This window comes from Myiozetetes cayanensis, unplaced genomic scaffold (genome assembly GCF_022539395.1).
Source record: "Myiozetetes cayanensis isolate MyiCay16 unplaced genomic scaffold, myiCay2020 scf4, whole genome shotgun sequence".
NCBI classification, from domain to species: Eukaryota; Metazoa; Chordata; class Aves; order Passeriformes; family Tyrannidae; genus Myiozetetes; species Myiozetetes cayanensis.
In genome coordinates this window covers 34,613,911-34,635,720 of record NW_026087631.1, presented here as the reverse complement: position 1 = coordinate 34,635,720, position 21,810 = coordinate 34,613,911, and the positions used below count along the sequence as shown (strand labels likewise).

Below are 21,810 nucleotides of genomic sequence, written 5' to 3'. Positions count from 1 at the left end.
AATGTTAATTGTGTGAATAACTCTTTTTCATTTTACAGACATGCAAATGTCAGTAGAATAAAACTATTTGTTACAGGATGATGGTTTCTGACACCTGATAAATGCCAAGATGAAGCTACTTATTGAAAGTGTATCAAAATACTCTGTTTGCCATAAACAAATGCTCATTAAAAATTGAAATGCTTATTTTCTAAGTGGTTGACACTAATATCTTGGCATAATTCTAACATCATAGCTAAAAATCTGATGCAACAATACCATACAAACGGAGCTCAAGAAAAAAATTAAGGGCATGTAGGTTACCAAAACGCAGCAAACTTTTATCTGCAGAATTTTACTCCTTAGATTTTGTCCACTTTCTCATTATACATTGGACGTATTTATGCACTAGATCACTCTTCATGGTGTTATTTTGTGGTTTTAAATTAATCTCATCCAAACTTTTGTTTTACAAAATTAGCTTCAGTTTTACTATTTTGCCATTGCATATTAAAGATATGCATAAGAGCTCTGACTGGGGGTGGTTTTTTCTCCCCCATCACAGATGGAAGACCTTTAACTCTAGAGGAAATTTGGAGAAGTGTCCATCCATGTTACCAGGATCGTCTGCAGGAGGGGCCCTGGGACACCATCACACAGCAGGTGAGGATCCACTGGTCCTTTACAAAAATTTGGGAATGCAATATATGCCTGAGAATTGTCAGTGGCCTTATTCCTTTCCTGGACACAAGTAATAAATATAAATATAAAAATAAATATGTATACATAGATATACACGCAAGTCTAACTCTGCTTGTGCTTAGCCAGTTACCAGCAGTGGTTTCAGTCCTGAGTTTGAAAGAATATATAAGCGTTTGCCATTTAAGGCTTAGTTTGACAGTATCTCACATTTAGAATACTCCTCCAAAGCCAATCCAGAAAAATTCAGGCGATTTCTGAGTAATTGTGGATTTGGGTAAATACAAAAGTAGACATATTTATATAAGTAAAAGATATTATTGTAACACTTCATGGGTTGTCTGGTAATCAAATTACCAAAAAGGTAATTTGTGTCATTTTCAGTTTTAAATAGACTTGCAATCCTCAGGACTCAATGAGGGAAAGTTTGTATCTCATCAAACAGTAAGTTATTACTGTCTAATAGTGAAACATGGTTCAGAGCTGACTTGGTTGCTCTGATCTCTTCGCTTTTACTCCAGCTCCCCAGTGCAAGTTTGGACAAAGACTAGAGACTCTCCAGGTGTGAATTTTTTTTCCCATCAGACCAAGATACCAATGTGTCCTTTATCCCTCCCCTTTCCTTCCTTGATATTTTGGTTTTAGCTGTTCCAGGTCTCTTACCACAGCAGCTGACACAACGGGGATGTGAGTTCTACAGGTGTTCCCCTAATTAAAATAATACAGTTTAATTACAGTATGCCTACTTGTAGATGGTACTAAGCCATGGGAACACAAGCGGCTTTCTTGTTTTTTGCAGCCATGGACTATTATTTATATTATAACAAGCATTGTTTTTCTCGTGTTTGCTGGGCATGTCTGAATTCCAGCTGAGAGTTGGCAGATTATTGTAATACACACTTTTACATAAAACATTAATTACCTGACTTGTCTATGAATGAAGATGAGAAAATTAGGTTTTAATGAAATAATGTAATAATGTGACACTACTGAGAACAAGGCATAAACAGTATGTTTGGAATGTGTAAAATCAGAGTGGTGGAAGCCAAAAGGAAAAACAGGTCACTCTAAAATGGGGATTATTTTTACCTGTTAAGGGACGGTAAAGTAAAAACTGTCCTGCATCTAATAACTGGAGTTGTATGTAAGAAACATACACACGAAGTCTTGCAGAAACAGGGGTTTTGGGTGGAAAAATGTGTGAAGAGATGAACCTGTCTCTGTGACACCTCTCCAGAGGCAGTTCAGCCACTGTGAATCCAGTGACAAACATGAACTAAGAGGAAAAGAAGAACATTGTTGTAGAAATTTAGTAAAGTTATATATATAAGCAGCAAAATGTGACTTCCTGTTGAAATAAGGAGATTATGGGAGATAATACAAACACTGTAAGCACCAGCCTGCAAGCGTCAGATCAAAGCAAGAGTTAAGTCTACAAGAAAAAGAGTGCTTTCCTCCCTCAAATGAATCAGGGCTCTGAATGGAAATATGGAGTTTTCTCTTCTCTCTCTGCTTCTCTGCTGACCCATTTTGTTATGTGGGTTAGGCTTTGCCTGCAGGGACACAGACCCTACAATGCAAGTCACTGGGCAGGCTCATCAAATCAGGCTTGAACACTCAGTACACATGAACAGCAGAGAGAAAAGGTTTAAGATTTTAATCCAAAACAGATACAGATTTTTAAATACTACAAGCACTGCAGCATTGGGAGGAAAAACAGAGCTTACCAGTGTCCACACATATTACTTAACTTTTAACTAGGGCTGATTTGTACTTTGATTGGCAGATTAGGAGAAGAAAGGCTTACTGTCTGGTTTCTTTTGTCCTCCCAGATCCAGGATCTTACACTAATCATTTGGGACTTTTATTCCAATATGTTTTATGAAATGTAGGTGCCATGCCTTGTGCAGATTTCTGATACAACTGTATTTTGGCTTATACTCTCTGTGGTAAAATATATCTGAGATCAGGAGCTGAGACATTGCTTGAACTCCAAAGAATGTAGGTATTTGGCATTTACTGAATTTTATGTAAAATTCAGACTTCTGTGGTTTTGATTGTTGTAGAACGTCATACTCGTTTTCAGAGAAAGCGTCTTTGAATATTTTTACTGACTAGATTACTGGAAAAATCAGAAGTCAACTAGTTACCTTCTCATAAATAAATTAACATGATAAGGTTGCGTAGTATTTTATAATGATAATTGATAAATGGTGATGATTTAATTGCACTTCCTCTAGTAATAACCTTAAAATGCTCAAATGAAGTTCCTGTGATTGGCTTTCTTCTGAGGTAAATCTCCCTGGAGCCTTCAGTCATCCCTTTGCTACATCCGGCGATAACTTGCTTTAGCTGTTTTAAATAATATAAATCAATTAGAACACACAGCTGTTTAACAAAACTTCTAAATGTTGCTACAGGTCTCTGTGGGTATTTCCTGATGGCTTATAATGACATCAATTTAGCACACCTGGTAAGATCTGTGTGAGCTGGAAGTAGCTTAATTCTGCAATGACAGGAAAATTAAGGAGTATTTATGGATTAATGTTGCCTTCCAGAATTGTTGCCAACTGTGGATTTTAGCTTCTTTTTACAAAGATTCAGAAGTGGAATTGCAGATATTGCATGCCTTTCTCCTGAATAGCTTACTTTTACAACTTGGTGGGTGCTTTTAGTGTTATTTATATTACTTATTTATAAGTGTTAGTTATATTAGTTATTTAAATATAATATAAATATAATATAAAATATAATATCAGTATTAGTTATTTACACTATATAAAGCTATACATAAATATTTTGCATATATTTTTGCATATATTTATATGTATAAGTTGCACACAAATACATGGTGGCATTGTCTAAACAGCTCAAACAGACTAGTCCTTCTGTATGTAATATCCACATAAATACTGTGGTGTAATAGCCCAGTTAAAAAGATGGCAGCCAGAAAGGGCCATGATCAAATGCTAAATGATAAGGCAATTTGAAAGAAAAAAAACCTCCACAAGAATAGGAAAAAGGTTGAAAAACAACAGAGAATAGAGAACAGGAATGAGACAAATGGGAAAAAATCTTCACAATTATAAAGGTGAACGTATTTTATCACATGTGCTTGGTGTAACAACCATGAATTTAAAAAACAGGGATAACTAATGTATAGTTAACCTCTAAAGGCTGCATTTGACCTTTTTGTCATTTTGGGAATCTCTGAGGATGAGTGGGAGATGTGGAACAGCAGAAAGTGACTCTGCGGTTGTAGCCAGTCTTCTGTGTGGTGTGGTTTGGGTCTTTGCTGTGGAAGCTGGAAATATAGTAATTTTTCATCCTTTATTTGCCCTGATGAATACTTATAGAAGTGCATACAAAGTAGAAGGACCTCAGCGGGAGGAGGGACAAGACTCAAGAGAAAAATGCATTTCTAAGACTATGATGAAGCTGAGTTTATTAATTTTATTAATTTTATGAGTGTACATGCCCAAGTCCATTGTTGATTCTTGTTATTTGTGCTAGTCTGTGTCTTCATTGATTTTTTTTCTGGGTAGAAGCAAACTGGCAGGAGAATTTTAAAAGCTGATAAATGAACCTGATCACAGTCAGTACTAAGTATCACCGTTTTGTTTTTAACAGAGTGATGTTGTCATAAAGCCTGACCTTTCCCTGAGAAAAGAAAGTCATAAACACAATCAAGTGTGTGTGCTAAGGCTTAATCAATGCTTAGTGATGATGAAATGTAAAATCAAATATCCAAGGGGTAGAAATCGAACTTTGTTATTAGAGGGAGCTCAAAGGTTGAAACTACCCAATAAAACAGAACAAAAGTTTGGTGGCTACAGATCCTACAGAATATAGATCCTACAGAAATAGTCTAAAAAACCAATCTGTGAGTCAGGATTCCAGAGTGGTAGAGCACGTGTCCATCCATCCCTCCCCTCCTCTTTAACCAGCACTGCTCAGATACAATTACTTCTGTTATCAACAGCCATTGGAGGGAGTACATTTCATGTGTGATTCCTTGGCTCTGGGTTTGCCAATAATAAACCAGCATTTTGCTGGTTTAGCACTTTGCTCCAAAAAAAGTCATTCAGACCATTCTGACACTGACTGTGTCCTAAGTCTCAGAATAGCAAGTGATCAGGAGTTTTGCGTCTGTTTTTTTTCTCAAGCATTTATTTCTCAGTTTAATCTGAATGAGGTGGTTTTTTATCTGTCATTTGATACTTAGCAGGTAGCTGTAATGTAATCTCTGTTATATGTCTTACATGTCTGCTCTGTCATATAAAAAATCATCAACCAAATCTAAACTACCCAAATCACAGCACAGAACTGCACTACCTCTGTATTAATCCAGAGTCTGTTCTTTTTCAGTCAGGAGTTAGGAATCTGAAAGACATGTTCTTTATAGTACTTCAATAATCCTGTCCATTACATCACTTAATTTATTACAGTGTTAACAGAAAAATCAATAAACATTATTTCTAAAATGGCAGGGATGTTAATAGTGTGATTTTCAAAAAGGAGAAAGAATCAAAACTCTGAACAGAACACACTGACATAGTGTTGTAGAGGCACATCTTGCTGGAAATGTGATAGGGAGGATTTAAATCATTTTGAAAAATATGTGTAGGTAGCTATTCTTAGACATACAAATCTTTCTTGCCATATTGTGGGATTTTGCTAAGTGGGGGAGGCTGTATACAGTATATCTTAACAGAAGTTGCTAAGACCTCTCTTAAATCATTTTGAATCATATCAACAGTTGCTATGGATCCTCTACTAATATTTTTGGAAAATTATTAGTACAACTTCCTGAGAAAAGGGAGTCTTACCAGTGCAGACTGGAAAGCTGTTTGACAGGGAAAAGACCTAGAGGTGGGAAAGCTGGGTGAATATTTATTTCCCGCTAAAATTTTCTACAATGTGTTGAAATTCTGGGGTTTAAACCTAACTTTAGTACTGTACAAGCTAGCAAGCAGGATTTATTTTAAAACTAGGCATTAACTATTAATGTTTAGCTGCCCTACAATGTACTCTTGCTTTTCCCAGTAAGGCTTCATGGACATAAAACCCAGTCTGACTAATTTAAAGACCTGGTACTTTTGTTGCTTGAGTTCATCAGTTTATCTGAAATGAAGGTTCAGTAAATTTTCCACGCAGGTACGTAATTAATCAAATGAATTACAGTGTAGTAGTATTGATTCTCTTGATTATTTCCCATTCTGTAGGAAGTGCCTTGCGTTTACAGGTAGTTTATGTAGAAGTAGTTCTGCTTCCACAGAGCTTTCCAAGCAGAGATTTGGTGGAATAAGTTGTAACAGCAACTTCCTGGATTCCTGCTCCAGCATCTCTCCTTGTAGGCTAAGGTGGATTGCTCTTGTGTCTTCCCACTGCCATGACATCTGAGAATTCACAACTGGAATGAAGCTGGTTACTGAACATTCCCCCTTATTAAAAATTCTGAAATACACAATATGGATTGCACAATATGAAAGAAGTGGATATCATATATGGCACATTCAGCTTCATTTGGGAGGCAACTGGAATCACCAAAAGGCAGTGCAAACTATTTTTTAAATTTTATTTACAAAAGCATTTTAAGTGCCACTTAAATGGAAGTTAGGTACCTGTGCTAACAGAAAGCCATTTATACCTGAGCACCTGGGCTCTCAAGTGGTGGAAGCAGATGGTATGAGCAGTTCAAAAGCATTTAGACAAATTCATGAGACTACTTGTCCATAAATGGATGCAAAATGACCTGGAGGACTGTCCTCCACCATTCTTGGTGCAGATATACTGGAGCAGTATGAGGTGAGTGATACACAGAGAAAGCCCAGACTTGTGTTCTCCTAGAACAGCCTTTGCAACTGCCGTGTTGGAGATGGGATGCGCTGCTGAAGGGACCATTGGGATTCCTGGGACTGTAAAATGAACCCTTTCAGGGCACATTTGTCAAATGCCACTATGGATTTTTTATTTTCCTAAATTATCATTTTTTAATCAGAGTAGGAAATCTGTCTCCAGTGTTTTTTCCATACTTCCACAGCTTGTTGGATCGTTCCATTTTGCACCTTGTATGAATCTCATTACTTAAGAACAGATTTTAAATAGTAATTAATTAAGACTGTATGCTACATAACTAAAATGGTGACAACTGAATTAGTCTTATTTTGGCAAGCACAGAGGAAGAATCATCTGTTTATTTTCATAGGAAAATGGCTGAGATGCCATTTTTTGACTATGTAACTTCAGACCTGCCAATTTTTAACCGTACAGTTTTCTTGAAGAATCCTAAATGCGCAAGTTATGTGCTTATGAGAAGCTTTAAAGCTCTAAAAAAGCTCGTTAAGCTTTAAAAGCATAGTTTTGCCTGAGTGTCACATAGTGCTTTGACTCTTCTTGTTCTTAATAATTCAAACCTTATTTTGTATGTATAAAATATATAATTATATTGTTGTGTTGGCTATTCTTGATTACTGTTTTGCTTCTCCTGCATTACATCTCTTGCCTTTCCTTTGCTAGCTATTCAATACCTTTAAAAAATAATAAAGCTATAAAATGTAAAAAAGAATTACCACCTCTTCAAAACTGTAACTATTCTAGAATCGGGCAGATTAGGGGGATAAAATTTGAATTATAGAGTTACAGAATGGTTTGTGTTGGAAGGGACCTTCGTTGCAATCCATGATAGATTTGAAACAGCGGGTACAAATTAGAAGGTGTGGTTCATCTCAAATTCTGCCTATGTTTAGTGTCCTTATGTTTCTGTTTTGTAGGACCTGCGAAAGCACCTTTATTTTCCTCAGAGAAACGTAGCCATTTAGTTGCCTTTTGATCATGGGCTTTGTATTTGATGAAAAAAGGGTAGGATCCAGCTTAATTGGATGCGTGGGGTTGGTGGTAGTAAAGGTATGAATAAAAATTTGTCATGGAAGTTGATTGGTCTGTCTGTGGGAACACATGTGGAACAAAGACATTGAATCATCAGGGCAATTGCAACTGCTTGTCTGCAAAGGGTGTAAATCCAATCACTTTGCAGCCTCTTCTTCCAAAGAGAGGTTTAGTAATGACAGAAATTTGCTTTTTTTTGGTCTGGTTTGCACTTTTTTGTCTCATCAGGGTCCCTTCAAGTTTTGCCTGCTCGGAGCTGTTGCAGATTTATTTTGATTGTCTAAGAAAATGCAGAACAGTGGTAGTTGCACTTTCACAGCCATTCTTCAGCAGCTGTCACAGGCAGAAGGAAGTTGTTTCATCTTCATCTACTGGATTTTATAGGTTCTCTGGGTTTTATGGCAAAGTTAGAGAAACATTCCTCAGGAATTCCAGTAGGATGGCTTGGCTTCTGCTTGTAAATTGAAATCAAGGTGATTTTAAGTAAGTTACCTGTTAGATCACAGAATCCCAGAGTGGTTTGGGTTGGAAGGGACCTCAAAGTCCATCTGGTTCTACCCTCTGCCGTGGTCAGGGACACCTTCCACTATCCCAGTTTGCTCCAAGCCCCATCCAGCCTGGCCTTGGACACTTCCAGGGATGGGGTAGCCACAGCTTCTCTGGGAAATCCCTTCCAGTCCCTCACTACCCTCCTAGGGAAGGATTTTTCCTCAGTAACCCTAAGTCAGTAGGATGGAGAAGCCCTATACAATTACTATGCTATCAACAGCTTTATTACTATTATTTACATCTTCTATAAGGATTGTAATTACAGTTCCTTAATGTTGCATCTGCAGTGTACTGATTCCATACTAACAGAGTTTCCATTGAAGTAATTCTGTTATTAGAGGAAAATCCCTCAAGCTCAACATGCCTTAAGTTCCAAGTGTGCAATTACTCTTCTGGTTGTGGGACACAAGGTCAGTCTGAAGAGAAAAATCTTACTACTTTCTTTCTGATTGTGTAGAGTTGGATTTTATTGACAAGTAAGTTATTTTTGATGTATATAAAAATAAGGAATGAAAAAGAAGATGACAGACTGTGAATATGAAGAACATAAATTAGAGTATAATCTTGAGAGAAGAATTCTTACTCAAGACCAGGCATTTGTTTCAGTAAATGTGGTCAAAAACTGGGAAAAGCTTGCATCCTCTTTATTCATTACATCACTATTTCCTTTTCCTACATGGAAGAGATTACAAGGACATACTTTATTAGTTCTACCTTCTTTTTCTGATCTGACGACTGGGACTGTGAGAACTGCTGGGAAAATGTCTGGCATTAGTTGGTACAGGATGTGGGGTTTGCTGGTAGTATCCTACATTAAATTTTTGACACCCCTCCACAGATTTATTTTTGCAAAGCAGTATCATGCAAAACAGATCAGGACAGAGGCAGTTTGGGGCACAAATCCCTTGCACCATCATCAATGGAGAGACCATAAATGTTGTGATGGATGCTTGAAGGCAGTTTAATGTAGCACTGGAGAAAATGGCACAGAAGCCATTACCTCTGGAAGAGCTGCAGTTATGACAGAGAAAATAAATGGTGCTGTTACAGGAGATGTACTGACAACAAAACTCCTGCTGGCTAGGGGGGAGAGCAGGACAGCACAGATACTGCCCACAATTACGTGTTACCTGAAGTGATGTTTATTTTTTGTTTAAATCTGACGTGGAGAATGCTTGATAAAATGACATAATCCAGTCTGACAGAAATTTTAGTCTTAATTAGACTTGTATTTGGGAGCTGCCCAGTCTTTGCTACTGTTGAGATTCATGTCTTGACATTTCCCTGCTCACGACCTCTGCATGGAGGTTGTACTAGCACAGCTGAGGAACAGGGAATGCTGGGCTGCCAGAGGGCAGGGTTAGATGGGATACTGGGAGGAAATCCTTCCTTGGGAGGGTAGTGAGGAACTGGAAGGGATTTCCCAGAGAAGCTATGGCTGTGCCATTCCTTGGAAGTGTCCAAGGCCAGGTTGGACAGGGCTCGGAGCTAACAGGGATAGTGGAAGGTGTCCCTGACCGTGCCAGAGGGTAGAACCAGATGGACTTTGAGGTCCCTTCCAACCCAAACAACGCTGGGATTCTATAATTCATTTTCAAACTGCCCAATGAAACATTTCATGTCTCTCATCCATCTCTCTCTTGCAAGTTGTTTTTTTTTTATGAGAGGAGTTGACATAACAGCTACAGAAACTGGTACAGAACATCCTTACACATCTAGAAATCACCTAGTAAAGAGGACTTTCTACAGAAAATAAATGGAACAACATTTTGAACTTTCAAACTCAACAGAATTAGTTCCTACCTGCAAGAATATTCATTTTCCATCAAAGCTGGGTCAGACTCAGAGGGATATGCAGATGTGTGATGGACTCCATTGTGCAATGCTGAGCAGGCAGTTATGAATCAGCCTCACAGGTAGATAGATCCAAAATCATAGACAGATCCAAGAGAATAATGCTGCTGATTTCAGATAAATTGTGTGTCACTGTATTACTGCCCAGAAGAGTTGTGGGCAACCTGCAATTGGGTTCTTGCAGTACAGTGCATAGAATACTTGTGGGAATGGACTTGAAATTCTCAACCTACACTGCTACATGACTGATTGGAAAAAGATTAATTGTAAACTAAAAATGTAAAGATTCTTTTCTAGTGTTTGTACTGGGGCTTTTTTTGCATAAGGTCCCAGTAGGACTTTATAGTTTTCATGTGTCTGGTCCATGGATCAGGGTAGATGAAGGGTATTATTGCTGCCCTAGTATTTTGCCCAGGATACATTTCACTGCATGTGGAGTGGTATTGTTCCACCAGGTGACTGCAGCAAGTAGTAAATATGCTCATGAAGCTAATGCAGCACAAAGTTTTGTTCATTCTCATGTTTTTTATGGTGTTTGGGAAGGACTTGGGGTTTGTCCCTCTACAGACACCCAGCCTTCTCTCAGGGCAGTAATTAATGGCACTTTGAGTGGCAATTGCCTGTCCAGGTGTTGTATAATAACAAGCCCTGGCTGGTCCAGCCCGGGCCAAACTCGAGCAGGCTCTGCAGCCCATTACCAATTCTGAAATTATCCAAGGCTTTGATAACTCCTGTATTTTTACTGGCAGCTGCCCAGTGTTTCCTCTTCAGAGCTCTTGTGTCAGTGATTTAACCTTGAGTGTACATTAAACCTCCTGGGGATGCCATTATGTACAGGATTTGGAATTCAGGATTTGACTGAAACAGAGCTGATGGTCTCAGAGTGTTTTCCCTGGTGCTCAACAAGCTCTTCTTCCCTGCCTCAGCCTTTTCCCTTTTTAGAGGCTCCTCCTTAATGGGTCTTGGCTCAGTATTTCTTTTAAACTCCTGTGCTTTTGTGGTTTTCCTGTCAGTGTGTGACATTTTCCTATCTTTTGAATAGCATAGAACTCTTGAGTTTGGGAGTTTTTTTCAGTGTCACTCTATTGTCATGTTGTGAGAGGAGGAAGGACTGAAAGAAGAAAGATGTAGAATGTAAATTTAATAAGCTGTTTTGAAAAGTCAGGTTGGCCTCCCTGTGTCACTCACTGGTGATTTGCTGAAGCAAGAAGTGCAGGATGGAATCAAATACCAGGGGGCAGGTTGGGATAACTTCAGGATTAATATTCAGCTTTGGGAATTATCTTTATACCTTGTTCAGAGTGCTAAGTGACTTAAAGCTCAGGTTACCTTCTCCGTTCTTTTTGGGCATGTGTGCTGCCTTTTTACACTCTTTCCTTACATAAGGGAATTTGCTGAAATTTTTGCACAATTTACTTTTTTTCCCCTTTGTTAAACAGTTTTGTAAATATTGTCAACTCTATATATTTTTTACTATCTTTAGGAAATACAGATATATAGATTGGCACAATCTCTATATTCTCTGGAATTATTTGGAGCCCTAAGCTGGTTTGAGCTAGGAGATAATGAAATGGGTGTTTTAATTCAAACTACTAGTTTATCTCAATGAAAAACTGCATCAACAATTCACTTTTACCAACAGTAGATGATAGCATTCTTGTGCAGATTATTTGTTTGTGGTGTAAAACAAAACTTTTTGAACGTTATTTTTTTGTATATCCTGAAGCTTCTTGAAGTTTTTATAGTTCTCTTAGACATAAAATGATTGATCCTCATGAGTACATTTTCAGCATAAGGACCAAGTGTCCTTCAGCTGTAATAATTTAATTGTTAATAGTATCAATAGTTAATAGTATTAAAGATGCCCTACCTGCTGAAGATGAGAGGTTAGGATTTGGTTTTTGTTTCTAGGCAAGGGGTTGGATAAAGAGTTTCTTCTGTGTGGCACAAAGACTTTATATCTTCTCTTCTGTGCCAGAAATTTACTATGTGCTAAAGTAAAATGCCACCACAGAACTCAGGGAGTCTGGCTGCATCTGGACAAGGGAAATCTGTCAGAGCATAAATGTATAAATAAAAATTTAAAAATAAGAATATGTTAAATAAAGAAATTACATATATAAAAATTTAAAAATACTTCCTAGCACCAGCCTGAGAAGATACAAGGGCTCAAGGCTGTTGAAGAGCTTTTCTACTGAGAAGATTGGTTTTATGTGTTACACATGATCAGATTCTTGTTACAGTAGCTTTGCCTACTTGCATTCAGGCAATGCTGCTTCAGTAACTTGAGTCACTTTTGCAGACCGCTACATTTTAACTAGAATAGTCGCACAACCTGGTTGGTGATCTTATTTCCCTTTTAAGAGAGGAGAATATATATTAATTATGTACTATATGTATAATATATCTAATTTGTCATGACTATCAGTGGAAGAGCAATGTGGTTAGATTCTGAAGTGAGAAAAAGTGCATTGGGGATTAATTGGACCCAGCTTTGTCTTTACCAAATGCATGTGGTGTGTGTTTTCTGGTTTTTTCCTGCCATAATAAAGCAGCTATCTTCCGTTCCTAGGAACACCCCATCCTTGGGCAGCCCTTTTTTGTTCTGCACCCCTGCAGAACTAATGAATTCATCTCCGCTGTGCTGACTGGCCCATGGAAACAAAACAGGTGAGAAGCACAACAGGTGAGAGGCAGTGCTGGGCCTTGCAAGGCTTTGTGCAGTGCAGGTAAAGTAAATCAGCTGAGGAGTGGGAACAGCCAAAACAACCTCCTTGGTCTAAATAGAGTAAGGTTTCTGTGTTGTCACAGAAAGTTAAAATATATTTGCTATTGATAAAGTGAAGGAAGTTATCTGAAGTTATGACTGCTGAGTCTGTCTGAAATCCAGAAAAAGTTGAAATAATATATTTATGGTGTCTTTTTTGTGTGTTCTTTTTTTTTTCTCCCCCTAGACACAAAAATTATGTTATTCTGTGGCTCAGTACTGTAGGCCCAGTTGTGGGCCTCAGTCTGCCTCTGAGTTATGCAAAAGTAGCACCTGAGCAGAATTCATACACTGATTCAGCTGAAAGGTGAGAGAAAATGAAACTACCTTTTCCTCTTCCATCCTCGTGTTACAAAGATCAGATGGATAACTACTAGAACCATTACCTTCTCCTTTTGAGCTTTTGGGCCCGTTCACTTCCAGGACTCACCTTCCAGTATTTTGCTTACCTTCCTTACTTTGCAATGTGCTGAGAGAGAAGTACTTGGACATTGCTGACACCCTCTGTCGTGGGTTCAGGTAGCTGGGTTTTTGGTAGTAATAAGGCCATAAGGGTGATTTCAGTTGGAAGCTGCTAGAAGTTTCACTGTCCTATGAAAAAGCCAATGATAGCCAGCTCCAGAAGGGATTTCCTGCTTACTAGCCAAGGCTGAGCCAATTAGGGTGCTTCTGTGATATCATATTTAAGAACAGAGGAACAGAAGTGTCGCAGAAGAAATTCCGGTCCTAGAGAGAGCAAGCAGTCATCAAAGTCATTGCAGCCGGAGGTGGGGGGAAATGCAGGGGTGGGAGCCTTTCCCTCTCATCTGCCCCAGAAGCAGGGCAAAGCTGAAGCCCCTGCAGCCCATGAAAGACCTTCAGGGTGCAGAAACCTTCCTGCAACCTGTGGAGAAGTCCATGCTGGAGCAGGTGGACACATGGAGGAAGCCGTGACCCCTGTGGGAGGCCCAAGCTGGAGCGAAGTCCTGCTGGAGACCTGTGGCCAGTGGCCAGTGGAGAGAAATAACCACACTCTGAAGCAAGTTTTCCCTGGTAAGACTTTAGCCCTGGTGGGAGACCCACAGCAATACAGCTCAACCCATGAAGGACTGCACCCCCTTGGGGAGTCGTCCATGGGGCAACAGATTGAAAGGAACTGTTGCCTGAGGGGTGGATGGACCCATGCTGGAGAAGTCCATCAAAGACTGTGTCCCATGGGAGGGGACTCCACAGAAACAGGGGAAGGACTTAGAGCCATTATTTCCTCTGTCACTTGTGGTAGACTATGATAATATAAGAGTCCCCTTACAGCCGTAGAAGATCTTCAGACTGCAAAGAGCTGATTATAAAATCTAGTGCTACCCAAGGAATGGAAAACAACAACAAAATTTTAACTGCAAACACCCCCCACTCTGTTCTCCTGTACTGCTAGGGTGGAAGTGAGAGCTGAGAAAGAAAGACTGGGGGCGGGGAGAGAAGGTGGTGTGTTTTAAGACTGTTTTATTCTTTTACTCTTTAGCTCTTATTCTGTTAGCAATGAGTTTAGCTTTTAGTCTGTTACTAATAAATCTAAGTTTTATCTGCACTCTAAGTTTGTTTGTCTGTTAATAAAGGCCTTTCTCTCAATCCTGATCTCTACTCATGAAAATTCCCGTATGGTTTTTTTTTTTTAATTCTCCTCTGTCCAGATGCAGAGGGAAGGAGAAAAGATAATGAAGTGGTTTTAAGAAGCCCCTGGCATCTTGCCAGGATCAAACCATTTCAGTTTTGGTGCCAAGACCCAGGAAGGACTGCCAAGAAAGGTAGCAGCCAGATCAAACCCACTACACCCTCCATGGGTGCCAGAAGGCACCTGATGTCCTGTGGTCTTCCTCAGGTGTGTGAAAGTACACAGTTGGTGGTGTGATCTGGCATCATTGCTGCAAGGATTTCAATTTAATCTTTTTTTTTTTTTTTGGTGATGTTTCCTCTCCAGAACTCTGAGCTGAACGACAGGTGATGGTGACCTGTTACAAAGCTGTTGCAGGCTCCCCTATGGGTGAAGTCAAAGGGATCCTTTCTGTCTGCTAGGCAATGCCAGTGTGGAAATGATTGTTCATGGTTCTTTCTCTGGCAAGAAATGGCCACTGATTATAGTGGAAGGCTTAATTGTTGCCTGCAGTTGTGGTAACACCTCTCCAGCACCATCAAGACCTGAACTCCCTTGTGACTGTATTGGCCCTTGAAGTAATTTTTCTACTACCTCCTGTGCTTGTGGCCTTCGAGAGGCTGCACAGAGATGCACAAGCCTGTGGTTCCTTGATACAGGATATAGTTGCTGGGTTTGGATCTACTAAAACTAAAACCTGTGAGGTGGAAAATGCAAAATGTACACAGCAAAGTGCTTTGGGATGTGATGTGAGCTTGTGGCACCCAGTGCATGGACTGAGACTGCTTCACCTGGGAACCACCTTATGTACCACAGCCTGATGGGTGGATGGAGCCCCCCTCATGTCCCACACCACACAAAATCCTCATCCTGGGTCTGAGAAACGCTTCTCTGAGAATATTGCATGTGTGTCACACTTCAAGGAACAAACAGGATCGGGATCATAACAAACAGGGAACTTGGAGCCTCTCTCTAAGTGAGCACCTTCAGTTCTGGAGTTCAGGTGGCTTATGCAGCTGTGTGAGAACATCTGGCTTTTCCATGGCCTGTAGAGGAAGCTCTGCCATTCCCTGTGGGAGTGACTGTTCTGCTCAATTAGTGTTTCTCATTGTACTCCTGGCTGTTCACAGGTTTAGTCCCTACACTGCTGTTGGATTTTGGGGAGTTGCATGGTGGTGCTGCCACTGAAAACCACATTGCAAATAACGTCACACAACCCATCCCAGCTCCTCTCCTCATCCCATTTTATTTGTAGTGTAAAACAGAGCCCTGAGATGGAACCACAGGTTTTACTTTACATGTTCAGCAATGTATCACTTGTCCAGTGTGTGCCACATGAGAGATGGGAACCTGGAATGCATCAGTTTCCAGATTCTAGGCTTTTAACTCACATCATGTGTCTTTACTGGACAAGAAATACAGAGTGCATCTCTAAAATTTCATTGGTATGGAATTCTTTTGCCAGCCATTTGGAATTAATAATGGAAGCACATTGTTTATCTTGTTCTGGATCATAACAACCTGAAAAGTCATTTTTCCATGTGCGATTTGTTAAATGCAACCAACAGCTACATTGCTTTTTCTAACACTTCTGGTAACACATGCTTGGTAAGTGCATCAGTGACCCACTTTTAAATTTCAGTGAGACTTAGACAGGAGGAAAACCCAAGAAAAACCAGGTAACAGCTGTTTTAAGAGCTGTTAAATGTTCATCCCTGCTCTGTGATCTTGATTGTGGAACAGAAGAGTGGGAGCAGCCAACCTTCAAAAAGTAGAATTTATATATGGAGGGAAAAAATATTTTTTCTTTAACATGGAAAAAGTTTCAATGCCCATTATCAATGATTCTGAACTTCTTAACACCGTAAATAACGAGGTAACAGAGCAGTGTCATCATAAGGAGCAATGTTTCCTTGAAATTTCTGTAGAAAACCAAAATTCAGCTCAGTTACAGATACACTGAACTTATATAGAGGAAGAAATGCAGGATAACATAAATATTTGTGATCAAGAAGAGCATTGTTTGGATGTCTCCTTTTTAATGGCTGAAGTAAGTATTTGGGAGGTAGGCACCCAATTTAGTGTTTTACATTTATGCCTTGATGACTTAGGATATTTTTAACAGAATTTTTATGTACCAAAATTCTGATATTTTAGAATTTTTAAAATCAAGTGAATTGTGGCACTATTTTATGATTTTATTTAGCAAATCTACTGGAGATTCTTAAATCTGAACTTGAGTTTTGTCTACATGCATTACCTGCTTACGAAGAAAAAATTTCCAGTTCCAGAGAATTTTGTAAATTTGCTCAGTTGCTCATCCTTGCTAATCTGGGAAGACACATTGAGGACCTTTGCTTCTGGGGACTTCTTTTAAGAGAACAGACTCTTGTAACCCTTGGTTACAAGAATCAGCAAGAAGAATTAATTTCACGTATTCACTTAAGCCAAAAAATGTGCTTTCCTGTGGAATGCAGCTGCTCACTACCTACATAATCCCTCATTTGTGTCAGTATGACCAGGTAAGAATTCAACCCCCTGCCAAGAGATTTGAGGGTAGTTGGTTTTGGTTACTAACAGGAACATTCCTTTCCATGCAGTAAATGTTGAGCTAGTTAATTACAGCTAAATACAGTGATGTAATCAATTCTTGTTACAACTCCATGAATTTCACCAAAACTCTTTCAGTAACTTCACCCCTCCCCCCCCTCTATTTGCTGTGGTGATGGTTTCATGAGGTTTTTTGGACATCTGTGTTTATATTATATACATATAAATTCAGTTCCAGCACAGAGGAAGGATGTTTGCTCTTCCCTCTGAACGGTGAAGCTACAATTGTTTCCTCAAAAATTCTCTCTTCTAGGGAGCAGTGTGTGTATGGGTATCTGTGCCTATTTTTAGTAATGTGGGCTTCTAAAAGTGTTTCTGTGAGCTTAGAGCATTTCTTAGCAGTAAATTCTTACCACCTAGAATTAAACCCTACCTGAAGCTTGCTACTGCAAAGCTAACCCCTATATTAAGTGCTCAGGAAGGTGTCGTACCTGTTATCTCTGTGTTATGGATTTCATTAAAATCTTAAAAAACCCTGAACGATGAGAATCTTTCTCTCCACCATTTCAGAGCTTGTTGTAGCTGTCACCTAGTGAAGATGAATTCAGCTTAAGGCGAGATAGGATTTTACTGCTGTGTTTGAACAGAGAATGGATTTACAGGATGCCTTCTTTTTCCTCAAGCCCGTTGGAAAACAGCGTCTTTTCCTGCAGTAATGTTATTTTTCAGACAGGTATTGCTGGTGTCAAAGGATTATCCAACTGCTTTATTATTAGAAAATATTAATTAGCTTTGCTGATGAGACAGGAACGTGGACAGCTGTGTCTGTTGCATGAGTTGCTTGTCTTCTCTGATCTTTGTGGATGGATTCCCCTCCATTTTGGAGGATATGGGTTATGTAACACATATTTATTAGGCTTAAAACCCCTCTAATAGTGACATGGTGATGAGGTTTTGCTCAGCTCGTCTTTGTCTGACTTCTTTCTGTAGTGTCCAGGCAACACAAGTTATTCATGGGCACTGAAACACTCACAGAATCCCAGACTGGTTTGCATTGGAAGGGACCTTAAAGCTTATCCAGTCCCACCCCCTGCTTTGTGCAGGGATGATTTCCACTATCCTAGATTGCTCCAAGCCCTGTGCAGCCTGGGCTTAGACACTTTCAGGGATGGGGCAGCCACAGCTTCTCTGAGAAACCTGAGGGCCTCACCACCCTCACATGGAAGAATTCCTTCCAATATCTCATCTAACCCTGCTGTCAGTTGGAAGCCATTCCCCCTTGTCCTGTCACTCCAGGCCCTTGTAAACTGTGTCTCTCCATGTTCCTTGTAGCCCCTTCAGGGTCCTGGAAGGCCATAATTCGGTCATTGCAAAGCTGCTCTTATCCGGCTGAGCAATCGCAACTCTCCCAGCTTTCCTCACAGCAGAGCTGCTCCATCCCTCTGATCATCCTGGTGCCTCCTCTGGACTCACTCCAGCAGCTCCATGTCCTTGCTGTGCTGGGCCCCCAGGGCTGGAGGCAGCTCTGCAGGTGGGGTCTCACCTGAGGGGGCAGAGGGGCAGAATCCCCCCCTGCCCTGCTGCCCCCGCTGTGGGCATGGGGGGTTTCTGTGCTGGGCCATGTCCAGCCTCGCCCCCACAACACCAAGGAAATCTTCCAATTGGGAAACTCACTTGTGTGGCTATGGCTCCACAGGGCTTGAGAGCTGGATTTGTTGAATTTTGTTAAAAACAGACAAAAAAACCCACATTCAACCAAACTGGTGCTCTTCTCTTCCCTGTTCCAAGTGAGTTCACCCCAAAACCTCTTTTTCCTCTGTGGAGGCACAGTTTGGGTGTGCACGCAGTGAATTTTCCGATTTTGAAGATTTCCTTTGTTCCAAGTCCACAACTTTTTTAGCTCAAACCTTTTCTGTTTTGGATTTTCCCCTCCGTATACCAGTCGCGACATCTAGTGGTGACGGACATCACGACAGCGCCCGACTTCGGGAAGCTGCTCCAGCTCCCTTTGAATCTTCGTCTTTGGAATTTTAAGATTAGAACTTGACGGGTTGGCAGTCACTATCCTGTTCCCCCCCCGCCAAGGAATTTTAACCCTAACCCTTTTCCTACACAAATGCCAGCAGACCCTGAACGTGTTATTAGATTGTTACTCCATTTTCATGTAAGTTATTGAATTTTCATATGAATGTCTACATAAATGAACACTAGTTGAAGCAGTTGAGCCTTTTGGTCAACACACAGATGAACTTCGATGGCAAGATGGGAGCTGTGCACACTCTGACTTCAGTCACATATTTTGAAGCTTTACTGCACTGATAAAAAATGCCCAAACCTGTTTTTATGTATTTTATATAGGTAAGGCAGCAGAAAGCCCAGCTCAAGACACCCAGCTGACTGCACAGCAGTGAAATGCTAAGAGCATACTGAAGGGTTGCCTTCAAATCGGGCAGACTTGCCCAAAAAAACCTAAGTTAATTCGTGCTTAATGCTCATTGAAATTGTGGGCTGACACCGGATACATGGTTCAATAATCCCTTCAGGACTCAAACCTATCAAGTTCTGTGTCCAGAACATGGACCAGAACTGCTGCCACAAACACTGTTTCCAGCACTCACAGTGACCATTCTCAGTCTGGGGAAGGCTCACATTTTTCACTATTATGCATTAAAATTCATGGAGCTTCTCCTCCCTCCCAGCTTGCTCAAGGGAATGTTTTGATTCCTGATGAATTCAGTAGTCCCAGAGAAACACTAGAGTTTGGGGTGGGTTTTTTTGGCCAGATGTAGAAATAAATGAAATTTTGGTTTCTGTGGGCACAGTTTTATGTCTGACTCCAGCCCCCCCCTCAGTAAGAAGCACAGAACTCATTGAGAACAAGGATTTTATTGACCATCTTGTCAGGACATGGTTTTATGATCTGGGTCTCTCCTTCTTGCCCTTGTACAATGCCAGCAGGGACACATTGGCCACCTTGACCACCTTGAAGCGGACTCCTGGGATGTCCCCAACGGCGTGGCCCTTGCGCCCGAACCCAGCCACCAGCACCTCATCGTTCTCCTGCAAAAACCAAAACCGGGTTGGGGGTTGAAAAATTATCAGATCCGTGCACAAATCTGTGATTAACCACCCTTATTTTGGGCTACGCTCCACACTGCCCTTGTCTAACCACCCCAGATTGGATCTGCACACATTAAATGAGAATTAACTGAGTAAATGTCTTTATTTTCCACTGCAAAATACAACTTCTAGACAAATTACCTCGATGAAGTTCAGGCAACCATCATTGGGGACAAAAGCTGTGATTTTCTTGCCGTTCTTAATCAGCTGGACTCTGACACATTTCCTGATGGCAGAGTTGGGCTGCTTGGCTTCTACTCCACTGCAATGGAAATAAATCAGAGAAAATACCATCTGTTTGATGGACCAGGAGGTTTGTTACACACCCACAGGTTACTATTTTCCCTTATGTTTAAGCTGATTCTGTACTTCAGAAACTCTGAGCTGGTTTCAGCCACTCAATATATAAATACAGAATATTTAATTACTATAACACCATATATCACTATATAATGTACTATCTATAAATGAACATATATATCAATATATAGATCACCACTTCCTAAGCAGAGTAAAACTTTAATCACCTAAAGACTAATGCAAATTCACTAAAAACTTGAAAAAACATAAAAAAAGAGGGGAAAACCTTCCAAAAACTAGAAATACTGGTCAGAAGAGAGAGTCCTTGCAGCATCCCCATAAGGCTTATAAATTATTAAAGAAAAAAAAAACAAACGCAAAAGTGGGTAGGATCCTTGACACAAGACATGCAGTTTTTCTTAATGTTGTGTCAAAATTCTGGTTTTCCCCCATTTATGCAAAAAAAAAAAAAGAAAAGGCGCCTTTTCTTTAAGCTTTGACTAAGTTCCCTATTTTCTCCCACTTTTGGAATAAATTTTATTTTTTTTCTCCAATTCTTTCAATAAATTCCCCTTAATTTTTACTTAATATCCGTATTTTTTACCAACTTTAGCAAGAAATTCCTGTTTTTCGTCCAATTCTTTAATAATAAATAAATTCTGGTTTTCCTCATCCCAGGACAGGAGCTGCATCTGGGGGGTTCTGAAGCCCCATCCCGGAGGTCTCAGCGCCTCATTCCAGCACGCTGGACCCGTATCCCAGAGGGTCTGTACCCCGTTCTAGGGGCTGTGGACCCCCGACCCCGTTCGTGCACCCACACTTTCTCGAGGACGATGCCCTTGGCGTGGGAGGCGCCGCCGAAGGGGTTGGCCTTCAGTGCCGTGCCCAGGTGCGCCTTCTTGTACTGCTTGTCGTGCCACTTCTGGTCGCGGCGGTGGCTGCGCAGCTTCCGAGCCGTGCGGAGGCCTCTGCACTTCCCTGCGGGGAGCGAGGGGAAGGGAGGATGATGCGGGAAAGGGAGGATGATGCGGGGAAGGGAGGATGATGCGGGCCAGGCCGCGAGAGGCAATGGCGGACACGCGGCGGGTAATGGCGGCCGCGGCCCCACCGCCCTCAGCTCTGCCCGCACAGCACCCACCCGGCTGCGGGCGGGAAGCGCAGAGCCCCGCGGACCCTGCTCGGGATGGCGCAGTCCCAAACCCAGCCCCGATGCCAGCCGCGGCCCCGCTCCCCGCGCTCACCCATCCTCTCCCTGCGCCTGCCGAGCGAGAAAAGAGGGAAGGCGGTCCGCGAACGCCGCCTATAGCCGCACTCGCTAGGACCCGCCGCGGGCTGCCCGCGCCGCGCCTGACGGAAACACGCTGACCGGCACGGCGGCGGCGGCCCGGCGGGAGTTTGGGCTGCGGGTTCGAGACCCCGTGGGGCGGACGGGCAGGACTCGCCTCCCCCGCCCCGCCCCGCCCGACCGAGCCCCGCT

General features: G+C 41.2%; 2 protein-coding genes across 2 annotated transcripts in view; one reads left to right on the top strand and one right to left on the bottom strand.

The window, feature by feature from the left end:
- Positions 1 to 14,341, top strand: part of ATG10 (autophagy related 10) — a 59,715-nt gene extending 45,374 nt beyond the window's left edge. Inside the window, exons 5-7 of the mRNA XM_050329229.1 lie at positions 545 to 642; positions 12,542 to 12,639; positions 12,924 to 14,341. Of these exons, the coding sequence (XP_050185186.1) occupies positions 545 to 642; positions 12,542 to 12,639; positions 12,924 to 13,047 (320 nt within the window). The 3' untranslated portion in view covers positions 13,048 to 14,341. The remainder of the gene's footprint in view (positions 1 to 544; positions 643 to 12,541; positions 12,640 to 12,923) is intronic.
- A 5,439-nt stretch (positions 14,342 to 19,780) lies between these two features.
- On the bottom strand, positions 19,781 to 21,649 carry RPS23 (ribosomal protein S23). Its single transcript, XM_050329421.1, has 4 exons — positions 21,575 to 21,649; positions 21,152 to 21,311; positions 20,175 to 20,295; positions 19,781 to 19,973 (listed from the first exon to the last, which is right to left on the bottom strand). The coding sequence occupies exons 1-4, from the start codon at positions 21,576 to 21,578 to the stop codon at positions 19,827 to 19,829; spliced, it is 432 nt and encodes a 143-aa protein (XP_050185378.1). The 5' UTR covers positions 21,579 to 21,649; the 3' UTR covers positions 19,781 to 19,826.
- Positions 21,650 to 21,810: the final 161 nt, after the last annotated feature.

Bases quoted from the DNA above. Each gene is read 5' to 3' on its own strand.
- RPS23 (XM_050329421.1), bottom strand. The intron at 20,296-21,151 runs GTGGGTGCACGA...TTTCCATTGCAG, and splicing joins GGCATCGTCCTCGAGAAAGT to TGGAGTAGAAGCCAAGCAGC. The intron at 19,974-20,174 runs GTAATTTGTCTA...TGGTTTTTGCAG, and splicing joins GTTGCCTGAACTTCATCGAG to GAGAACGATGAGGTGCTGGT.